This window comes from Amblyomma americanum, chromosome 1 (genome assembly GCF_052857255.1).
Source record: "Amblyomma americanum isolate KBUSLIRL-KWMA chromosome 1, ASM5285725v1, whole genome shotgun sequence".
In the NCBI taxonomy this organism is placed as follows: domain Eukaryota; kingdom Metazoa; phylum Arthropoda; class Arachnida; order Ixodida; family Ixodidae; genus Amblyomma; species Amblyomma americanum.
This window is the reverse complement of record NC_135497.1, coordinates 134,278,772-134,293,104: the sequence shown is the minus strand read 5'-3', so window position 1 is coordinate 134,293,104 and position 14,333 is coordinate 134,278,772. Positions and strand designations below refer to the sequence as shown.

Genomic DNA, 14,333 nt, shown 5'->3' with positions numbered 1-14,333 from the left:
TGTGTGTACTTTGTGCTATTTCATGTTTCACAAAAGAAGATCAAACGTTATGGCTGCATAGTGTCACTGGCACTTTGTGTGTCGTATGTGCGCCCCATCACTCATTTAGAATAATGTACCAAGTAGTCCACACCAAGGTTCTACTCATGAATAGTGCACTTGTTTCACAGCCTGGTAAGACCGCACATGAAATTTACTGCTGCATTCCTGTTAATGGAGCGGCAAATTAAAAACCTTATAACTCAAATTCTATGATAGGCAGGATGATAATTTTACGCTTACTGCACTCCTTGATGTCAAGACAAACCAATGGCATACATTTCAGCAAGTTCCCTGCAGCAAACTTTCTTAAAAGCTCCCTCCAAAAAATTACATAACATATTGCATAAGCACAAAGGGCATGTTTTACACGAAATTAAATTACATATTTGGAATCAGCATGCAAAAATACATGTTTTCTGAAGATTGCATAACTGTGACTACATTAATAATTTTCTTTTAAGACCAGGGTCCCCCTTTAGCGCACAGTAGCTTTTCAAAGACTGAAGCTGTAGCATGGGGCTTGTGATTAATTGACACAGGTGCAATGTTGTGAAAATGTAGCGATAATAAAGTTGGGAAAAACAAATGTTCTTAATTATCAGCAAAGTGAAATTAACTGCAGATTTTTCTTGTATGGTAACTATGTATCTGTTGCTGAACTAAAATGAAATAAGCCTTTCCTTCTAGTGCGCCACTATATTAATCGCTTGAAGGATTGTTGACAGATTACACTTTGTTGCTAGTAGCTTGCTATACAACAATTAACGTGAGTAAGCTAAATACCGTATACAGTCGACGACCAATTTTTCGGACCTTCTAGGGACAGCGAAAACGACTGAAAAATCAGGCAATCCGGATAAATCAAATTTCACCGAAAAAATCATGAACTTATTGGAGGAAGAGGTCAGTTGTGTTGCACACATTCTAAAGCTCCTAATGACTAAATTTCGCCGCGTGACACGTGCAGACGACGGGCGGCGACCGCTTTCACGAGCTCGGCCTGGCTGTGCTACCCTTGGCATGTCGCCGATGAACGCACGAGTTGGGACAAAGTCTAAACGGGGAAGCAAACACGCCACTGCTGGAGCTGCATTGTGCCCACAGTACGATGGGCCCAAGACGAGAATGCAGAGGTGGCGAAACAATAAGAACCGAGAAACGGCCGAAGCAAGCACTCCGTTGGTGTTGGCCTCCGTCATTAGGCCTAGAGACTAGAGCAAAAATCGGCATCGTATTCGGCGACATCCACTCTGCGGTGGCTTGCGTATAATGAGGGGCGTCTTGCCTGTCATCGAAATGCCAGTTATTTACGGTTTTGCAATAGAAAAGTCAGGGTTGCGGTGCGTTTTGCCGCGGGTACGCTGACCTCGCTTTAAAATGCACCACCATTTCCTCCCGCGCTCGCCGTCTCCGTGAAGCCGTATGCCTCCCACGCGCTTCACTGCTACCTCTTTCAGTATTCGAAATGAAAAACTTGGCATAGATGGGTTCGGCGAACTCTCACTGCTTTTAAAAAAGTTCGTGCGGCGGAAGATGTTCAAGAACCGTACGAAACCACACGAGCGCAATGTGCCGACTCATGCAGAATTTCATTATCGCAAGAAGCCCCCTTTAAGCTTGAATTTCGTTCTATTTGATCAAGTTTTCGATCTCTCCTGCAGTTTGAAGTAATGAGGTTCCACTCTACACTTTATATGGCAGCGAGTGCGCACGAGGTCCGAAAAATTGAGCAGTCAGTTGCGGTGCGTCCAAAATTTCAGGCGCTCTTATACATTGGCTCTATAGGCCATGTCGCGGTGCTGCGAAAAAGTCCGGATAATCAAGCATGTCCGAAAAATCAGGCGTCCGAATTTTTGGTCGTCGACTGTATACTCGCGTAATGAACCCGCCCCCACTTTTGTCGTCCATAGCTGACTTTTTTTTGCCTTTAGCTTTTTGTAGCGGGTTCCTCAGTTTTCGTGCAGTGCAGACCTTGGCAGCGCACCAAGATGCTGCCTGTTGATAATATCACCGCTTGTTTATCTTTTGAGAAGAGCTCCTGCCGGGGGGGGGGCACGATCGGCACACTTGATAGAGCGCCACCAAGAAACTGTGTGCTCGAAGCCAAGGCTGAAACATTCACAATACACACTCGTAACCATCCTGTGTTCGTTTTTAACCTCGCGTAAAAAACACGTCTGACCTTCAGGGCCAGTGCTCAGCATGTTCGCGTTATCTCGCCGCGACCTGCCAGCGCCGCCTGCTACCGCAGAATTGTTACATCATCGAAGTGAACGATGCTAAACACCAGCGGCACGAACACGTCTGACCATGTACGTTTGTTGGTGAGGGAAGGATGGACAGAGGTATGGTATAAAACTTCGACTCTTCCAAAAAAATCTCTTGAAACTTTTTTTCCCATGTAATGAACTCTCCCCCCTAACTGATGTCAGCATTTCCAGAAAAAAAGGTTTGTTTATTACGCGAGTATATACGGTATGCAAGTTATTTACAACACAGTAATTTAATCGTCGCTAGTGAATAGTACGATAAGCCTGATAAGAAAGCACAGAAATGGACCCTGTGAAGAAAGGATTCTCTTCTATTGGTATACCGTGCGCATATTTGAAGTGCTCATTCTTTACAAGCGCAGAGCGTGCTCTTCTTGGGGCAAGTGATTGAGATTACACTAGAAAGGCATATTGCTGAAATGCTGCCCAACTGACCAAGGCAAACCATTTCTGTTTTAATGTTTCCATTTAAAGGGTGGGTGCATTTCCTTCGTATCAGGGTGGCTTTCTAGGCGTAATACCTAAAGTACAGCCTGGAAGGGCTGGTCCAGTCCGGTCTGATCTATTCCATCTCATAAACAAACACCATGGATAGAGTCCAGCAACATTACCAAGCAGTAGCAAAGCAAACGAAGCTGTGTAAAGTTTGTGATACTGAGCATGGCATGCAAAACACTTTCTGGGCAGCATGGCAATGTGCGACAACTATAGGCACCATAGCTCCGAAGTTCAGGCCTTTTGGACCACCATGAAGTCATACTACAAAGCGCTCACAAGCGATGTAACGTCACGAGAAAGAGTACAATGCTCACCAATGCAAGTGCGGTAACACAGCCACTCTACCTTGAGCGGCTGTGGCAATAAACTGCGCGGCCGGCCTATCAATACTAAATGCACAGTGGAGAGCGTCCATCGATAATTTTAAAATGACAGGCTGCATTTAGGTGTAACTTAAATGTCGGTGCCATGATAGGCGCGGGTACGGGGTATTGTGCGATGCATTCTTTTCAGTCGTCACCTGCTTCTCAATATAACCAACTCATTCATCGACTTTTTTTTTTTCTTTAAAAGCGCACTTACATCGAAAGGCGGGCAACCTGTCGCATTTGCAAACAACGCGTCTGTTTTGCATCTTGCGAGCCATAACGAGGCGACTACGCGTGAAAATAACCGAGCAGCCCAGCTACACAGAAGTACGTTCTGTTACGTCATTGAAGACTTATATAAAAACAACGGGTGTGTGAATATTCGAAATTTCGAATACAAATTGAATAAGTTTGATATTCGATTCATATCCGAATTCGAAAATTAATATTCGTGAATTGCTGAATATTCGCCAGCGATCGCATACTGCGAATACTTTCATAAATTCGACAGTGGCAAAACCACAATATCTGGACAAATTAGCCGATAATCGAGTTAAAAATTCCAGGAAAACATTACAGAGGTCCTATCCCCTTCCTTCTCCGCCGTTTATCACGCGGACCGATCGCATCTCGACACCGCAAGGCTTCACCCCGTGAGAATTTCCCCAAGTGGACCTTCCACATATCACCCGTGCTGCGAACAAGATGGCCGATGGCCCTCTTCGAGCAATCGCAACACGAAATCGCACTTTTTTTTTAATCCTTCGGTAATCCGTAACATATTTAATGCCCACATCCGAAGAATGTGTCCTGTCGCCTTCATAACTCTCTGAGCGTGACTTCCGCCATCCCACTTTGTAAACTACGCTATGCAGAAAAGCCTACTTGCAGAATGCCGCGGGAGCCTCCTGAAGAGGCGCGTCGAGTAATCACAATAGGGCAAGCAATCCTGTCAAAATCTCGCCTAGTACATGGGCATTGTAACCTGCACACCTCTTTAGCGGGCGTAACGGCAGGCGTGGCAAAATCAGAAGGCCTCCGTCGCTAGGGCAAAAAAAATAGGCTGGGTGCATAGTTTTGGTATCTGAGCTTCACCGCTGCCCCGTGGCAACTTCAAATGTCAGCCCGCGCATTCGCCGATAGTCCAATCCCAGCTCCGCGCGGCTTATTTCCCTTTCCTTTTTAGAAACCGGCTCGACCCTCCGACGCCGGTGTGTATTCCCCGGCCCCTTGCTTGCATTTATTTGTGTTGTTCTTCCAGCACTCCAAAACGGGCGGCTTGTCACGGGCTTACAGGTGTTAGCGCGATGGAGCCGCCTCATAAGGCCTTACTGCATCTTCAGCTCTTCAGCATTTTCGGCAGCATTTTTTTTTTTTTTGCGGGGGGGGGGGGGCAATGTTATTAACAGATGCCTTTGGATGAACCAGGCATTTCTTCCGGTCCCTTGAACTTCGAATGAATAAGGTTTAATAGTCATCATGTTATTTTTTTGTTTCCAGTCTTGTCATTTTATGGATTTTCTTTTCCATGACCTCATTATGGTTTGGATACTTTTATGCTGTCTAATCATGTAGTATACATTTCTGTGCACATTGTTTTTTTTATATGGTACTGAGGCAGTCTAGTTTTGTTTATTTTAGTTGCAAAGACCATACACTATTTTGAAAAGAAAAAAAAACTAAGGGCAACAACGTTTGCTTGCTCATAGTTTTCCGAAATTTTTTTTTGTAATGAACAGATATTCGATATTCGAAGCCATTTTTTCTTCATAATCGTACTCGATTCGTATTCGAAAATTTCAATATTCGCACACCCCTAATGAAAACATATTCGCGATTAATAAATACTCCAACATGATGTAAGCTATCAAAACACAAGCGCATCGCGAAAGTGCACAGAAACGGATGACGAAAGCGGCAGGCGCGGCCCACTCGCGCTTCGCGGGCTTGCCAACAGGCGGCACAGCCATCGTCATGCGCATGGCGTCAAGCTTGTAGCACCTTGCCACTGCTACCTTACTGCTATGTGTGCCCTTGCTAGTCAGGTTCCCATTCTCATGAGGGAAGAGAATGGTAACATACTTCTTGCCCTGTTAGGAATAGCAGAATGTCTCCTTCAATTTCCTCACACATGTGAATCTGGATGACAGTTCTGATGGCTGCTTCCAGGTAGTCTCGTTCTGGTTCTGGTGTGTAGAAAATCTCCACAGGATGTGTCCGCCCAGGCACATTCATCAGTGGTGCATTGTCAAAATAATTCTGTAGAAGAGAGTGAAAAAAACAAAAAAAAAAAACAGACAACACCTTTTTGGTTTTGTACACTGGCTTCCAAGAAGTACAAAAGCGAACAGTTTCATGCCAGATGGGTTTACACAGGCATTTGTGTTTTTCACAGTTCCAGAAGCCACTAAAGGGTGCTTGGTGACTGCAGCAATGTTTTAGGGCATTAGCTCTGCTTCGTGTCGTCGCTGGCGTCAGCAGTGCCACCTGCCTCGGTTGGCAGGTGCCAAAGTAGAGAGAGTGAAATCCCTCTCTACTTTTAGGGGAGACGAGGGAAGGTGGGAGAACGAAGAGGAAGAAAGGTGATGGGTGAGGTGGCCAAGCGATTTGGGCATCCGCCTCAGCTGCGGGAGGTGGTTGGTTCAAAACCCACCACCGGAAAGGGATAGATATAAGCGCCCATCAAACCAGTGCCCGGCTTCTTTTTTGCTATCACACCGCAACCAACGCTAGCACTTAACCAAATAGCAATGTTACTAGGCTGACAATGGCGTACATTATCAAGTTTGACCATCTAATATTTGTGGTGACATTTACGTGCGGGGCATGATTTCAATCCTCAAACGTTTACCCAGTTCTCTAAGGAAAATTTTGCTCACTGCTGCGGTGTGGCAGATGCACAGTAGCCTTCAAATTTAACCGCAAAAAAAAACAATATATAAACACCTTACATTTGCCTTTAAAAGCCGATTAATACCCCTGTCACACGGGACTTCTCGGCCTTTGCCGTAAAGTTGTCTTAGTGCACTAAAGGAGGAAAACCGAAAAGGAGCAGCGACGCTGCTACACGGAAAATCCAAAGGAGCTAGAACGCGGCCTCCGTGAATGCCAAAAGTCATCGCTGTGTGTGAAGCGGCGCTAGTAACATTATGAAATTAAAGCAGACGGTAGCACTTCAGCTAAGAGTGCATTCGTTTATATTGGAAAAAGTAGCTATCATGATAATAAACGAGCGTTCTGACGGTGAGAAACGGATATTTTGAAACAAAGTTTCTTTTTTTTTTTTTCATCGTTCTCGGTCCGACCACGGTAGGCGCACTTTTCCGTTCGGCTCCTCGTTGTGTTCGAGAAGCGTGCTTTGTTGCTTGTGTCTTTGTGCACACAAGCAAACTCAAAACACGCACTCAACAAAGAGCAAACGAAGAAAAAACAGCAAAGCGAGATGCGCAAGCACGTGTGTGTCGATGCGGCTGCTGAAAAGCGTTCAAGTCCTTTCTTAGCAATGTGGATGTCTTTAGTCATAGCCTCCTCTACGGTTAAGTGCACTGTAACGCAAAATTAACCATTGAATAAGATAAATTAGATAGTTTTTACGGTTTCAAAACTAAAAATTGCGTCAATTTTTTATTCTTTGAGCTCGCTAGCTGGCGCTGCCGTCTGGGTTGCTCCTTTAAGCAACTTTAAGGCCGCTGACGGCCGCCTTTATTGCTACGGAACTTTATCGCAAAGGTCTCGACGCTTTGCCGTGTAGATGCGCGTCACGCGTCTTTGGGGCAAAGGACCTTAATTTCTATGGCCTTACAAGTGCCCGTGTGACAGGGGTATAACATAGCAAAAAAAGAAAACACTTAAACAACTTGATCATGCATATAGAGGGCACAAGCTAGCCCTTTCAAACTGCATTCTGCTTAGCAGCAGTCTTCATTCAGACTCGTGTCAGTACCCGTCAGACCCCAAACATACCTGACGGGAATACACAATCGTTGGGCAATCGGGTGCACTCAGCTGTATGGATCGCAGCGACCTGTTCCGTTTTGCTTTGAAACAGTACCTAGTGCAGAAAGCTTACATGTTGCACTTTGCATGGCGGGCTTTTCTGCTTGTGCTGCTCCTATGACCGAGCTCAAAACTCTGAAGGAGGATCAACAGCCAGCAGTTTGCACGACCCACATGTTGTGCCACAACCAACTAGCAAGCCTCCACTAGTGTGCCACAATGCGTGACTCTCACCGCTCATCTATAGCATAAGGCTTTGGCATCGTGCTTGCAGTCAATGCGTGTCCCGATGCAATGGGGCCAAACTTGAGGGAACACGGGGGAACACGCGGGCCTCCGCTTAACATATCCCCTTCAGGCGCTGTGTCCACATATGCGGACGTGACCCAAGCCTCCTCATATTTTCGTATGCAAGGCGAATTTCCCCCTTTGAATACCGCGCTCTTACCATTTTGACCCTCCCTGTCAAGTTTGTGTCGCCATCTCTTGCAGCTACAGTGAAATGCGTTTGTAAAAAAAATAAAAAAATATGTGCATCACGTTTTTTGGCGGGACGAGTAAATATCTTTCTTTTTGCATTCTATGTAAACAAATGATCGTGAATGATGCAATGTAGGGTTCGGAATATGTCGAGAGGTTAATGTAGAAACGATACATCAATTTTCATCACCATAGATGAAGAAAAAGTGCTGCGGTGGACATTCCGAGTGGCGCATCCACAAACGTGGACATGGTGCCTTAATGACGCAAAATATCAAAGTGGCGCTTTCTCCCCACAACGCGCAGTTTTTTTGTGCATTTATGGTACGAAATGGGCTTACTGCTTACGGCCATTGAAAACTATGCTTGTACAAAGAGAACGTTGGACAACTTCAGCGCTGAAGCGTTTTTCATGAAAATAGCCGATGGAGAAGGACCTCCAAAGAAGTGCGGCCGTCCGAGCAATGAAGACCCAAAGATGGTCGCAAACAATTGCCACTTAGCTGAGCTGCTGCCGACAAAAAAAAGCGCGCTATTACCAGAGCTTAAAGTCAGGGAGGTCTAGGAGGGTCTTAGGCCCCCTGCCAATATTCAAAAAGGGATCTGAGACCACCTGTGCTAGATTGTAGAACACATGAATCTGAAGCGCGCAACAAATTTTAGTGGTGGACAGAACATTTGTTTTCTCCATCGTTTTGAAAATTTCGCTGCTGTTTTTAACAAGAATCATTACATTTTATATGAAACCCAAGATAGAGAAAGATACAAAGTGGCAGCACTACACAAGGGAGGATGAAAAGGGGGAACCCGTGCCCTCACACCATTGTCTATTCAGAGCTGGCCACTAAGCTACAAGGCTACAAGACAACAATCAGCACATTGGTATAGCGAGGGGACAGTTTGTTTCATGTCTGTGACATAAATTGAGCAAATAACAACCTTTAAAAATGATTTCTTGTTTCTGTTAAAACCATGTGTAAAACAGGCCGCAAGATGCTCTCTCTCCCTTTTCACCTGTGCTCAGATCACTCGAGACCTCTTCGATGCAGCCCGACTTGAAGAATTACAATGAAAGCAACTATTGGCACCAACTTCCGAACACATTAATTACACAACGGTGCCAACGTGAAGGCTGTACATCTAGAAGCCACGTTTGGTGCTCGAAATACTGAATTTTACACTGCCTGTCGTCACAGAATGACTGCTTTTATGTTTTATAAGTCATGAACTGCAGAATAATTCCTTGAGGAGAATAAAACATGCTTAAATATGAATATTTTTGCATAATTTTTTGCACATCACTTCTGCGTTGTTTACGATCGTCATTTATGGAAAAGAAGATTTTTCCTTCCAGCAGATTTAATTGGCACCCAAAGGCAATATTATACAAATATTTGACAAAATTTTTAATGAAGTAGCCAGGAAACTGTGCTAGCTGGGAACATATTAACCGGAAGAAAAATAGTGTAATTCTACGGGCCATTTTTATTGCCCACAATTTTGAACGTATGAACTGGGAACAAAACAAGGTTTTACTGTACTTTGAAAGGAAATACAGGCATGCTCTGACAACAAAGTGGGATGTGGAATAAATACAACAGGCCAAACATTGCTACCAATTGGCACTAACCAAAGGACTTTCATGCCATTCCATTTTTATCACGACTGCTGCAACAGTGGCTCGCGTATTCAGCTTGCCAGTGCCTCCTAAGACTTTAATCACTATAAGGTAGACATGCTTGCCTTTGCCTTTTGATCACGTATTAAGCTGAGAAAACTACTGATACACATATAAATCGAAACAGAAGCACGGTGCATGTATATGAACATAACAGTCGACCGCAGGCATCGACAGTTGTGGCTGAGAAGTGTAGTGGGGCCACTGTGGTGTGCCTGGTACTACGTGCTTTAAACAGCAAGGAGAGCCGCTGTTACAAAAACCAAACATGCTGCTAGAGCTGCACCACATGGGCAGGTGACTACTCTTGACACAGAGGTCGCATATCTACGAAAGGAACAAAAATGAGTATCCGACTCACCTGAAACTTGCCAGCATCAAGTGTGGCACTCATGACAACGATCTTGAGGTCGGGACGCTGGGTGACTACCTGCTTGAGGACCCCCATGAGGATGTCCGTAGCTAAGGTGCGTTCGTGGGCTTCGTCCAAGAGCACAACCCCATATGCTTCGAGCAGCGGATCACTCATGGCTTCCCTCAGGAGCATACCATCAGTCATGTACTTCAGCAGTGTCTTTGGTGAAGAGCAGTCCTCGAAACGAATGCTGTAACCCACTTCCTGGCCAATGGCCACATCCATTTCCTCAGCCACTCGTGCAGCAACACTCATGGCTGCCACCCTCCGCGGTTGTGTGCATGCGACACCCCGGCGACCTCCTTTCTGGCGCAGCAGCTCTACACACCACTGTGGAATCTGCACAAGATAAGGACAGCAGCCCACTGAACTTGCACAGTATATCAAAGTGATAATCACCACGACTGAAAACACGTAGGATTCAAATGAACCCACTCCCATGACAAGCACTGCTACCACAAGTACTGTTACAGCCCAGATGTATTAAAATCGTGACTACAAAATATAGCCCAACCCTGCTACAAGAAACTATGCCACAACTAAGTACCGTAAAAACCGGACTATAGGTCGGACCGGAATATAGGTCGACTTCCTAAGCAATTCTAAAAATGAAAAAAATCTTTTTCAGTGGGTAAAGGTACCAAAAGACACACTTACCTTGAAACAAATGCGACTCAACAGGTTTCACAATGATGACAGTATTTATTTTCATTTAAAAGCTGCTCGTATGTACACCCGGCCAATTTTTTAACAGTACCGTGCGCCCATCGACCCGCGTGTTTGTTTCTGGCACACAGAAGTACGACGCCGTAGAGCAAAGCCCTTCCTTTTCATGAATCGGCGCACTCAGGATGGCGAGCCCTTGAATTGCGCCCTTGTGAGTCTAGAGGCACACGCGGTCTCTACCGCATTCACGCGGATGCATTTGGCAGTCAGAGGCAGCACTCTTGCACGCAGCGCAACCTTTCCTTCCAATTCTGGATGCGCTGCAATCCGCCAACGAAATATGTTTTCTTCTGGTTGCTGCAAGTTGTAATACGCAGCTTCTGCCTCCGCCAGTACTGAATATTCTTTTCGGATACTCCAAATTCGTGCAGTGCCGCCAGGTTGCTGTGAGCTTCCACGTACTCAATCGCGTTTTTCTTGAAGGCGACGGTGAATTGCCGTCGGCTTCTGCTCATTTTGAAACAAAATGTGAAAAAGCAAGCAGCCTTTAACCAAAATAGCTTTGCAACAACGGAAACGCAAAATGGCAGTGCGAGAACGTCGCTAACGTCGCCACACCATTGCAAGACTTCCGTAGCTTTTCCGCCAATGACCGGTATATAAGACAAGGGTCAACTTTTCGCCATGGTTTTTTTTAAAAAAAGTTCGACGTATATTTCTGTTTTTACAGTATTCTGATCCCCATCAGCAAGTCATATAAAACATTATTTGTCCCCACAACAAACAATTTTCAGAGCGTGGTTTTGCTTCAGCAAATGTTTTGTGAGTAAGCAGCCGATTTTATTTTTTTGTGCATGCAAACATGCCTGCATAGTTCGATATATCTCTTTTGGTTTCATCAAAAACCTCTGCCGCAGTCACTTTGTACTTTCAGTGGGACTGCTGACATACCCAAATGCGTGCACATAACGATGCTACCTGGCACACAACTTCCCACGACGCTTTTGCTGACAGCTCGGACTCCGTACAACCAGCGGCCATTGGTGCAAGGCAGCTTTTTCGCTCGGTTCACAGATAAAGGCGTGATGAAAATGAGTTATGTGTTCATTTCAATGTAAAATTATTCTGCTGGCAGTAACAGGTAACTATGTTAGACCTTTTATGATAAGCGCTAGCTCAAATGTACTTTTGCAGAGGCTTCAGTGGAGCACGTTAGGCCCAGTGACACGAGCAAGTGGCATGTAACCAATTCGTTGTCGTCCAATGTGCTGGCCCACAGCATATCACTGCAGGTTTGGTACCACTTGCTTAGTGTCTAAAGCACCTTCAAGGTGGATGCGATGTGCATGCAAGCATGCCTTGACGAAGCCCAAATGCCTGCAGCCAGGCAGCGTGGTCTCAATACCACCTCTCACAGGACGAAAACTGTGGCACTTCTATAATGCGCGCGGAAAAAAAATAACATCTTGGTAGCCAGTGTGATGGATGCATTTATTATGCAAATAAGACCACTGTTTGAGATTTCCAGAGTACCACATGAATCGCGCCACGGCGCAGATCTCGAAACAGTGAAGCTGACAGATTTTTGCAAATATACACGATTTTGTTTTTAATAGGTCTGCGCCGCCATGTCTGTTCTGCCTATGCTCTGCCTATTGCCGACGCCATCTGGGACTGATAAGTTGCAGCCTGTGGGCTGCTGATAGAGCAGCGTGATATCTCTGGTAGTGCCATCCGCTCATTTTATTCCTGCTAAGCCTAGAAACTGTGCGTAGGGGTTTGCCTCATGTTTATCTTCGTGTGTGCTATGCTATTAGTGCCCGCAACAACCAACAGGGAGGAGACTATGCTTTGATGGAGCGAACGATCAGTGTCGGTGAGTACCATGCTCGCAGGTCGTGTGTACTTTTTGTAGCTCGTTGCCTGTAGGGTAAAAGTGGCACTGTGCTGCATGATGGAAAAAGAAATAGAAATGTGTTGAAACTTAACATCAATGAGTGCGATCGAAAAACTGAGAATAAAAGGAGAATGATTCTCATGAACGCTCTAGCTCCTCGCTTGGCCATGGCGAGTGTGACAATGAGGACTACAGAGCTTACGATGGAGTCCCCCAATTCGCAAATTGAACATTCAAGGAGAAAACAGCGAGCTACATGATACAGACAAACCTGCACCTCACTGAAATATCTGTCGGCGGCAGTACATGCGATGAAATTCAAATTCAGTTTATCCTGCCGCTCGCGTAAGGCTGTTCATTCTATGCACAATACAAGCCAATTGACTGAAAGCAATGCGCATTCTCGCCTGTTCAGCTCTCACTAACACTCATTGATTACACGGATTGATAGGCTGATATGTTAATATAATGCTATTATTGCATATTAGGAAGATGAATAGCCACGCCTGTGTTGAGAATTTCAATCCCAGTTGTGGAGGGGCACTCCTTAAGTTAAAATGTTCGTTGTGAGTCTGGCATGGTTATGAATAGTCTCAGTTGACCTATTTAAATGCATTCGATGTGCTTTCATTAATTACAGTGCATGACAAAATTCATGCATTGATTACAATGTATGACAAAGTTCAACATCCCGTGCATACCGTGTTCTTTCTTCTTTCGTTGCAGTCGCTGCATTTTTGTGCACTTCGCAGTTGTGTAAAAAGTTTGTGGCACCACTTCCATTCATGCCATGCTGTGCATTACGATTATTTTCATACTAAACATTCTTTTTTTCTTTTCAGGTGGTGATTCCTAACACACCCTATGTTCGTGAACAAGTGGAGTAGCAACACAAAGTTGTGGCCAAAGTAAAGAAATTTCTACATCGTGTGCTACTGCACAGTGTTTCGTTTGCTTCTGAGATTAAGCATAGACAGTGGGTTTCTTTCTGTGCGCATTTCATTCACAAAGTGCGGTGAACATACGCGTAAGCTTGTTACTGACACATGTCACTGCCGACGTTATTGACACTAGCCACCGCCGGCGGAAAAATGGTGAACAAATAGACATTGCAGCCGCACTGGGACCTCAGCATAACATGTGCATGTACACACTGGCGGCAATTTTTTCTTCTATTTTCGTTGACTATTGCCGCAGCCCACAATAAAACACTGATGCCTAAAGGACACTGACATTGCATACATCACAGCTTTTGTTATACAGACCCAAACAAAAACTTCACTGGTGGCTAAGCAGCAAGACATTGATCCGCATGCCGGATGAACAGCCCAGAGGAGGATGGAAACAGTGGGGTGCGCAGAGTAGTGCACGTGTTTAAGAGTATTTCTCCCTCTCCTCCCTGCACCTCATAAAATAGTGTACAGTAGAACCACGGTGTAAGAATAATATACTGAGGTGTTGACAGTCTCCTACCGCTGCGCGCGAGAGCGCTGCCCGCCCACGGCCACAATAAGTTCGGGGGTATTGCCATGGCAACCGGTCGCTAACTTAAAGGGCGCTGCGAAAGGCGGGCCCACGCTGGGTGGCTCGGTCCGGCGTGGCGCGGCACTGCGCACGTGTTTTTGCCACATTTCGGAGTGTGTAGCTGCAATTCTGTGCTGTTTTAAACGCATTCTTTTATTTTGCATCAAAACATTGCATCAAGCAGTGACACTGTGTATAGTCGCTGCATTTTTTGCTTGCACTGGGCATATGGTGTGTAATAAAGTTCTGAAATTTTTCATTCCATTTTTTTTAATTGCAGGAGCACATGACAGTGTAAACTTCTGAGAAGGTGATTTCCTCACCTCATTGTGAGTTTCTAAAGCGTACTTGGCTGAACGCTGACCCCTGCACACCTGAGACCTTCAAGAGCCATTTAGCCCCCAGTGAAAAAGCAGCTTATTGAAAATTATGCCATTCTATGATAATTTGCACTGGAATAAAGATGGCGTTTCTCAAGCTTTCGTATTAGGTTATGGTC

At 45.2% G+C, this 14,333-nt stretch overlaps 1 protein-coding gene across 1 annotated transcript in view; it reads right to left on the bottom strand.

The window, feature by feature from the left end:
- The window catches only part of Dhx15 (DEAH-box helicase 15), a 76,782-nt gene that overhangs the window by 36,138 nt on the left and 26,311 nt on the right, over nt 1–14,333 (bottom strand). Inside the window, exons 4-5 of the mRNA XM_077646976.1 lie at nt 9,694–10,086; nt 5,261–5,437 (exon numbers count right to left, since the gene is read on the bottom strand). Coding sequence (XP_077503102.1) covers nt 5,261–5,437; nt 9,694–10,086 — 570 coding nt within the window. The remainder of the gene's footprint in view (nt 1–5,260; nt 5,438–9,693; nt 10,087–14,333) is intronic.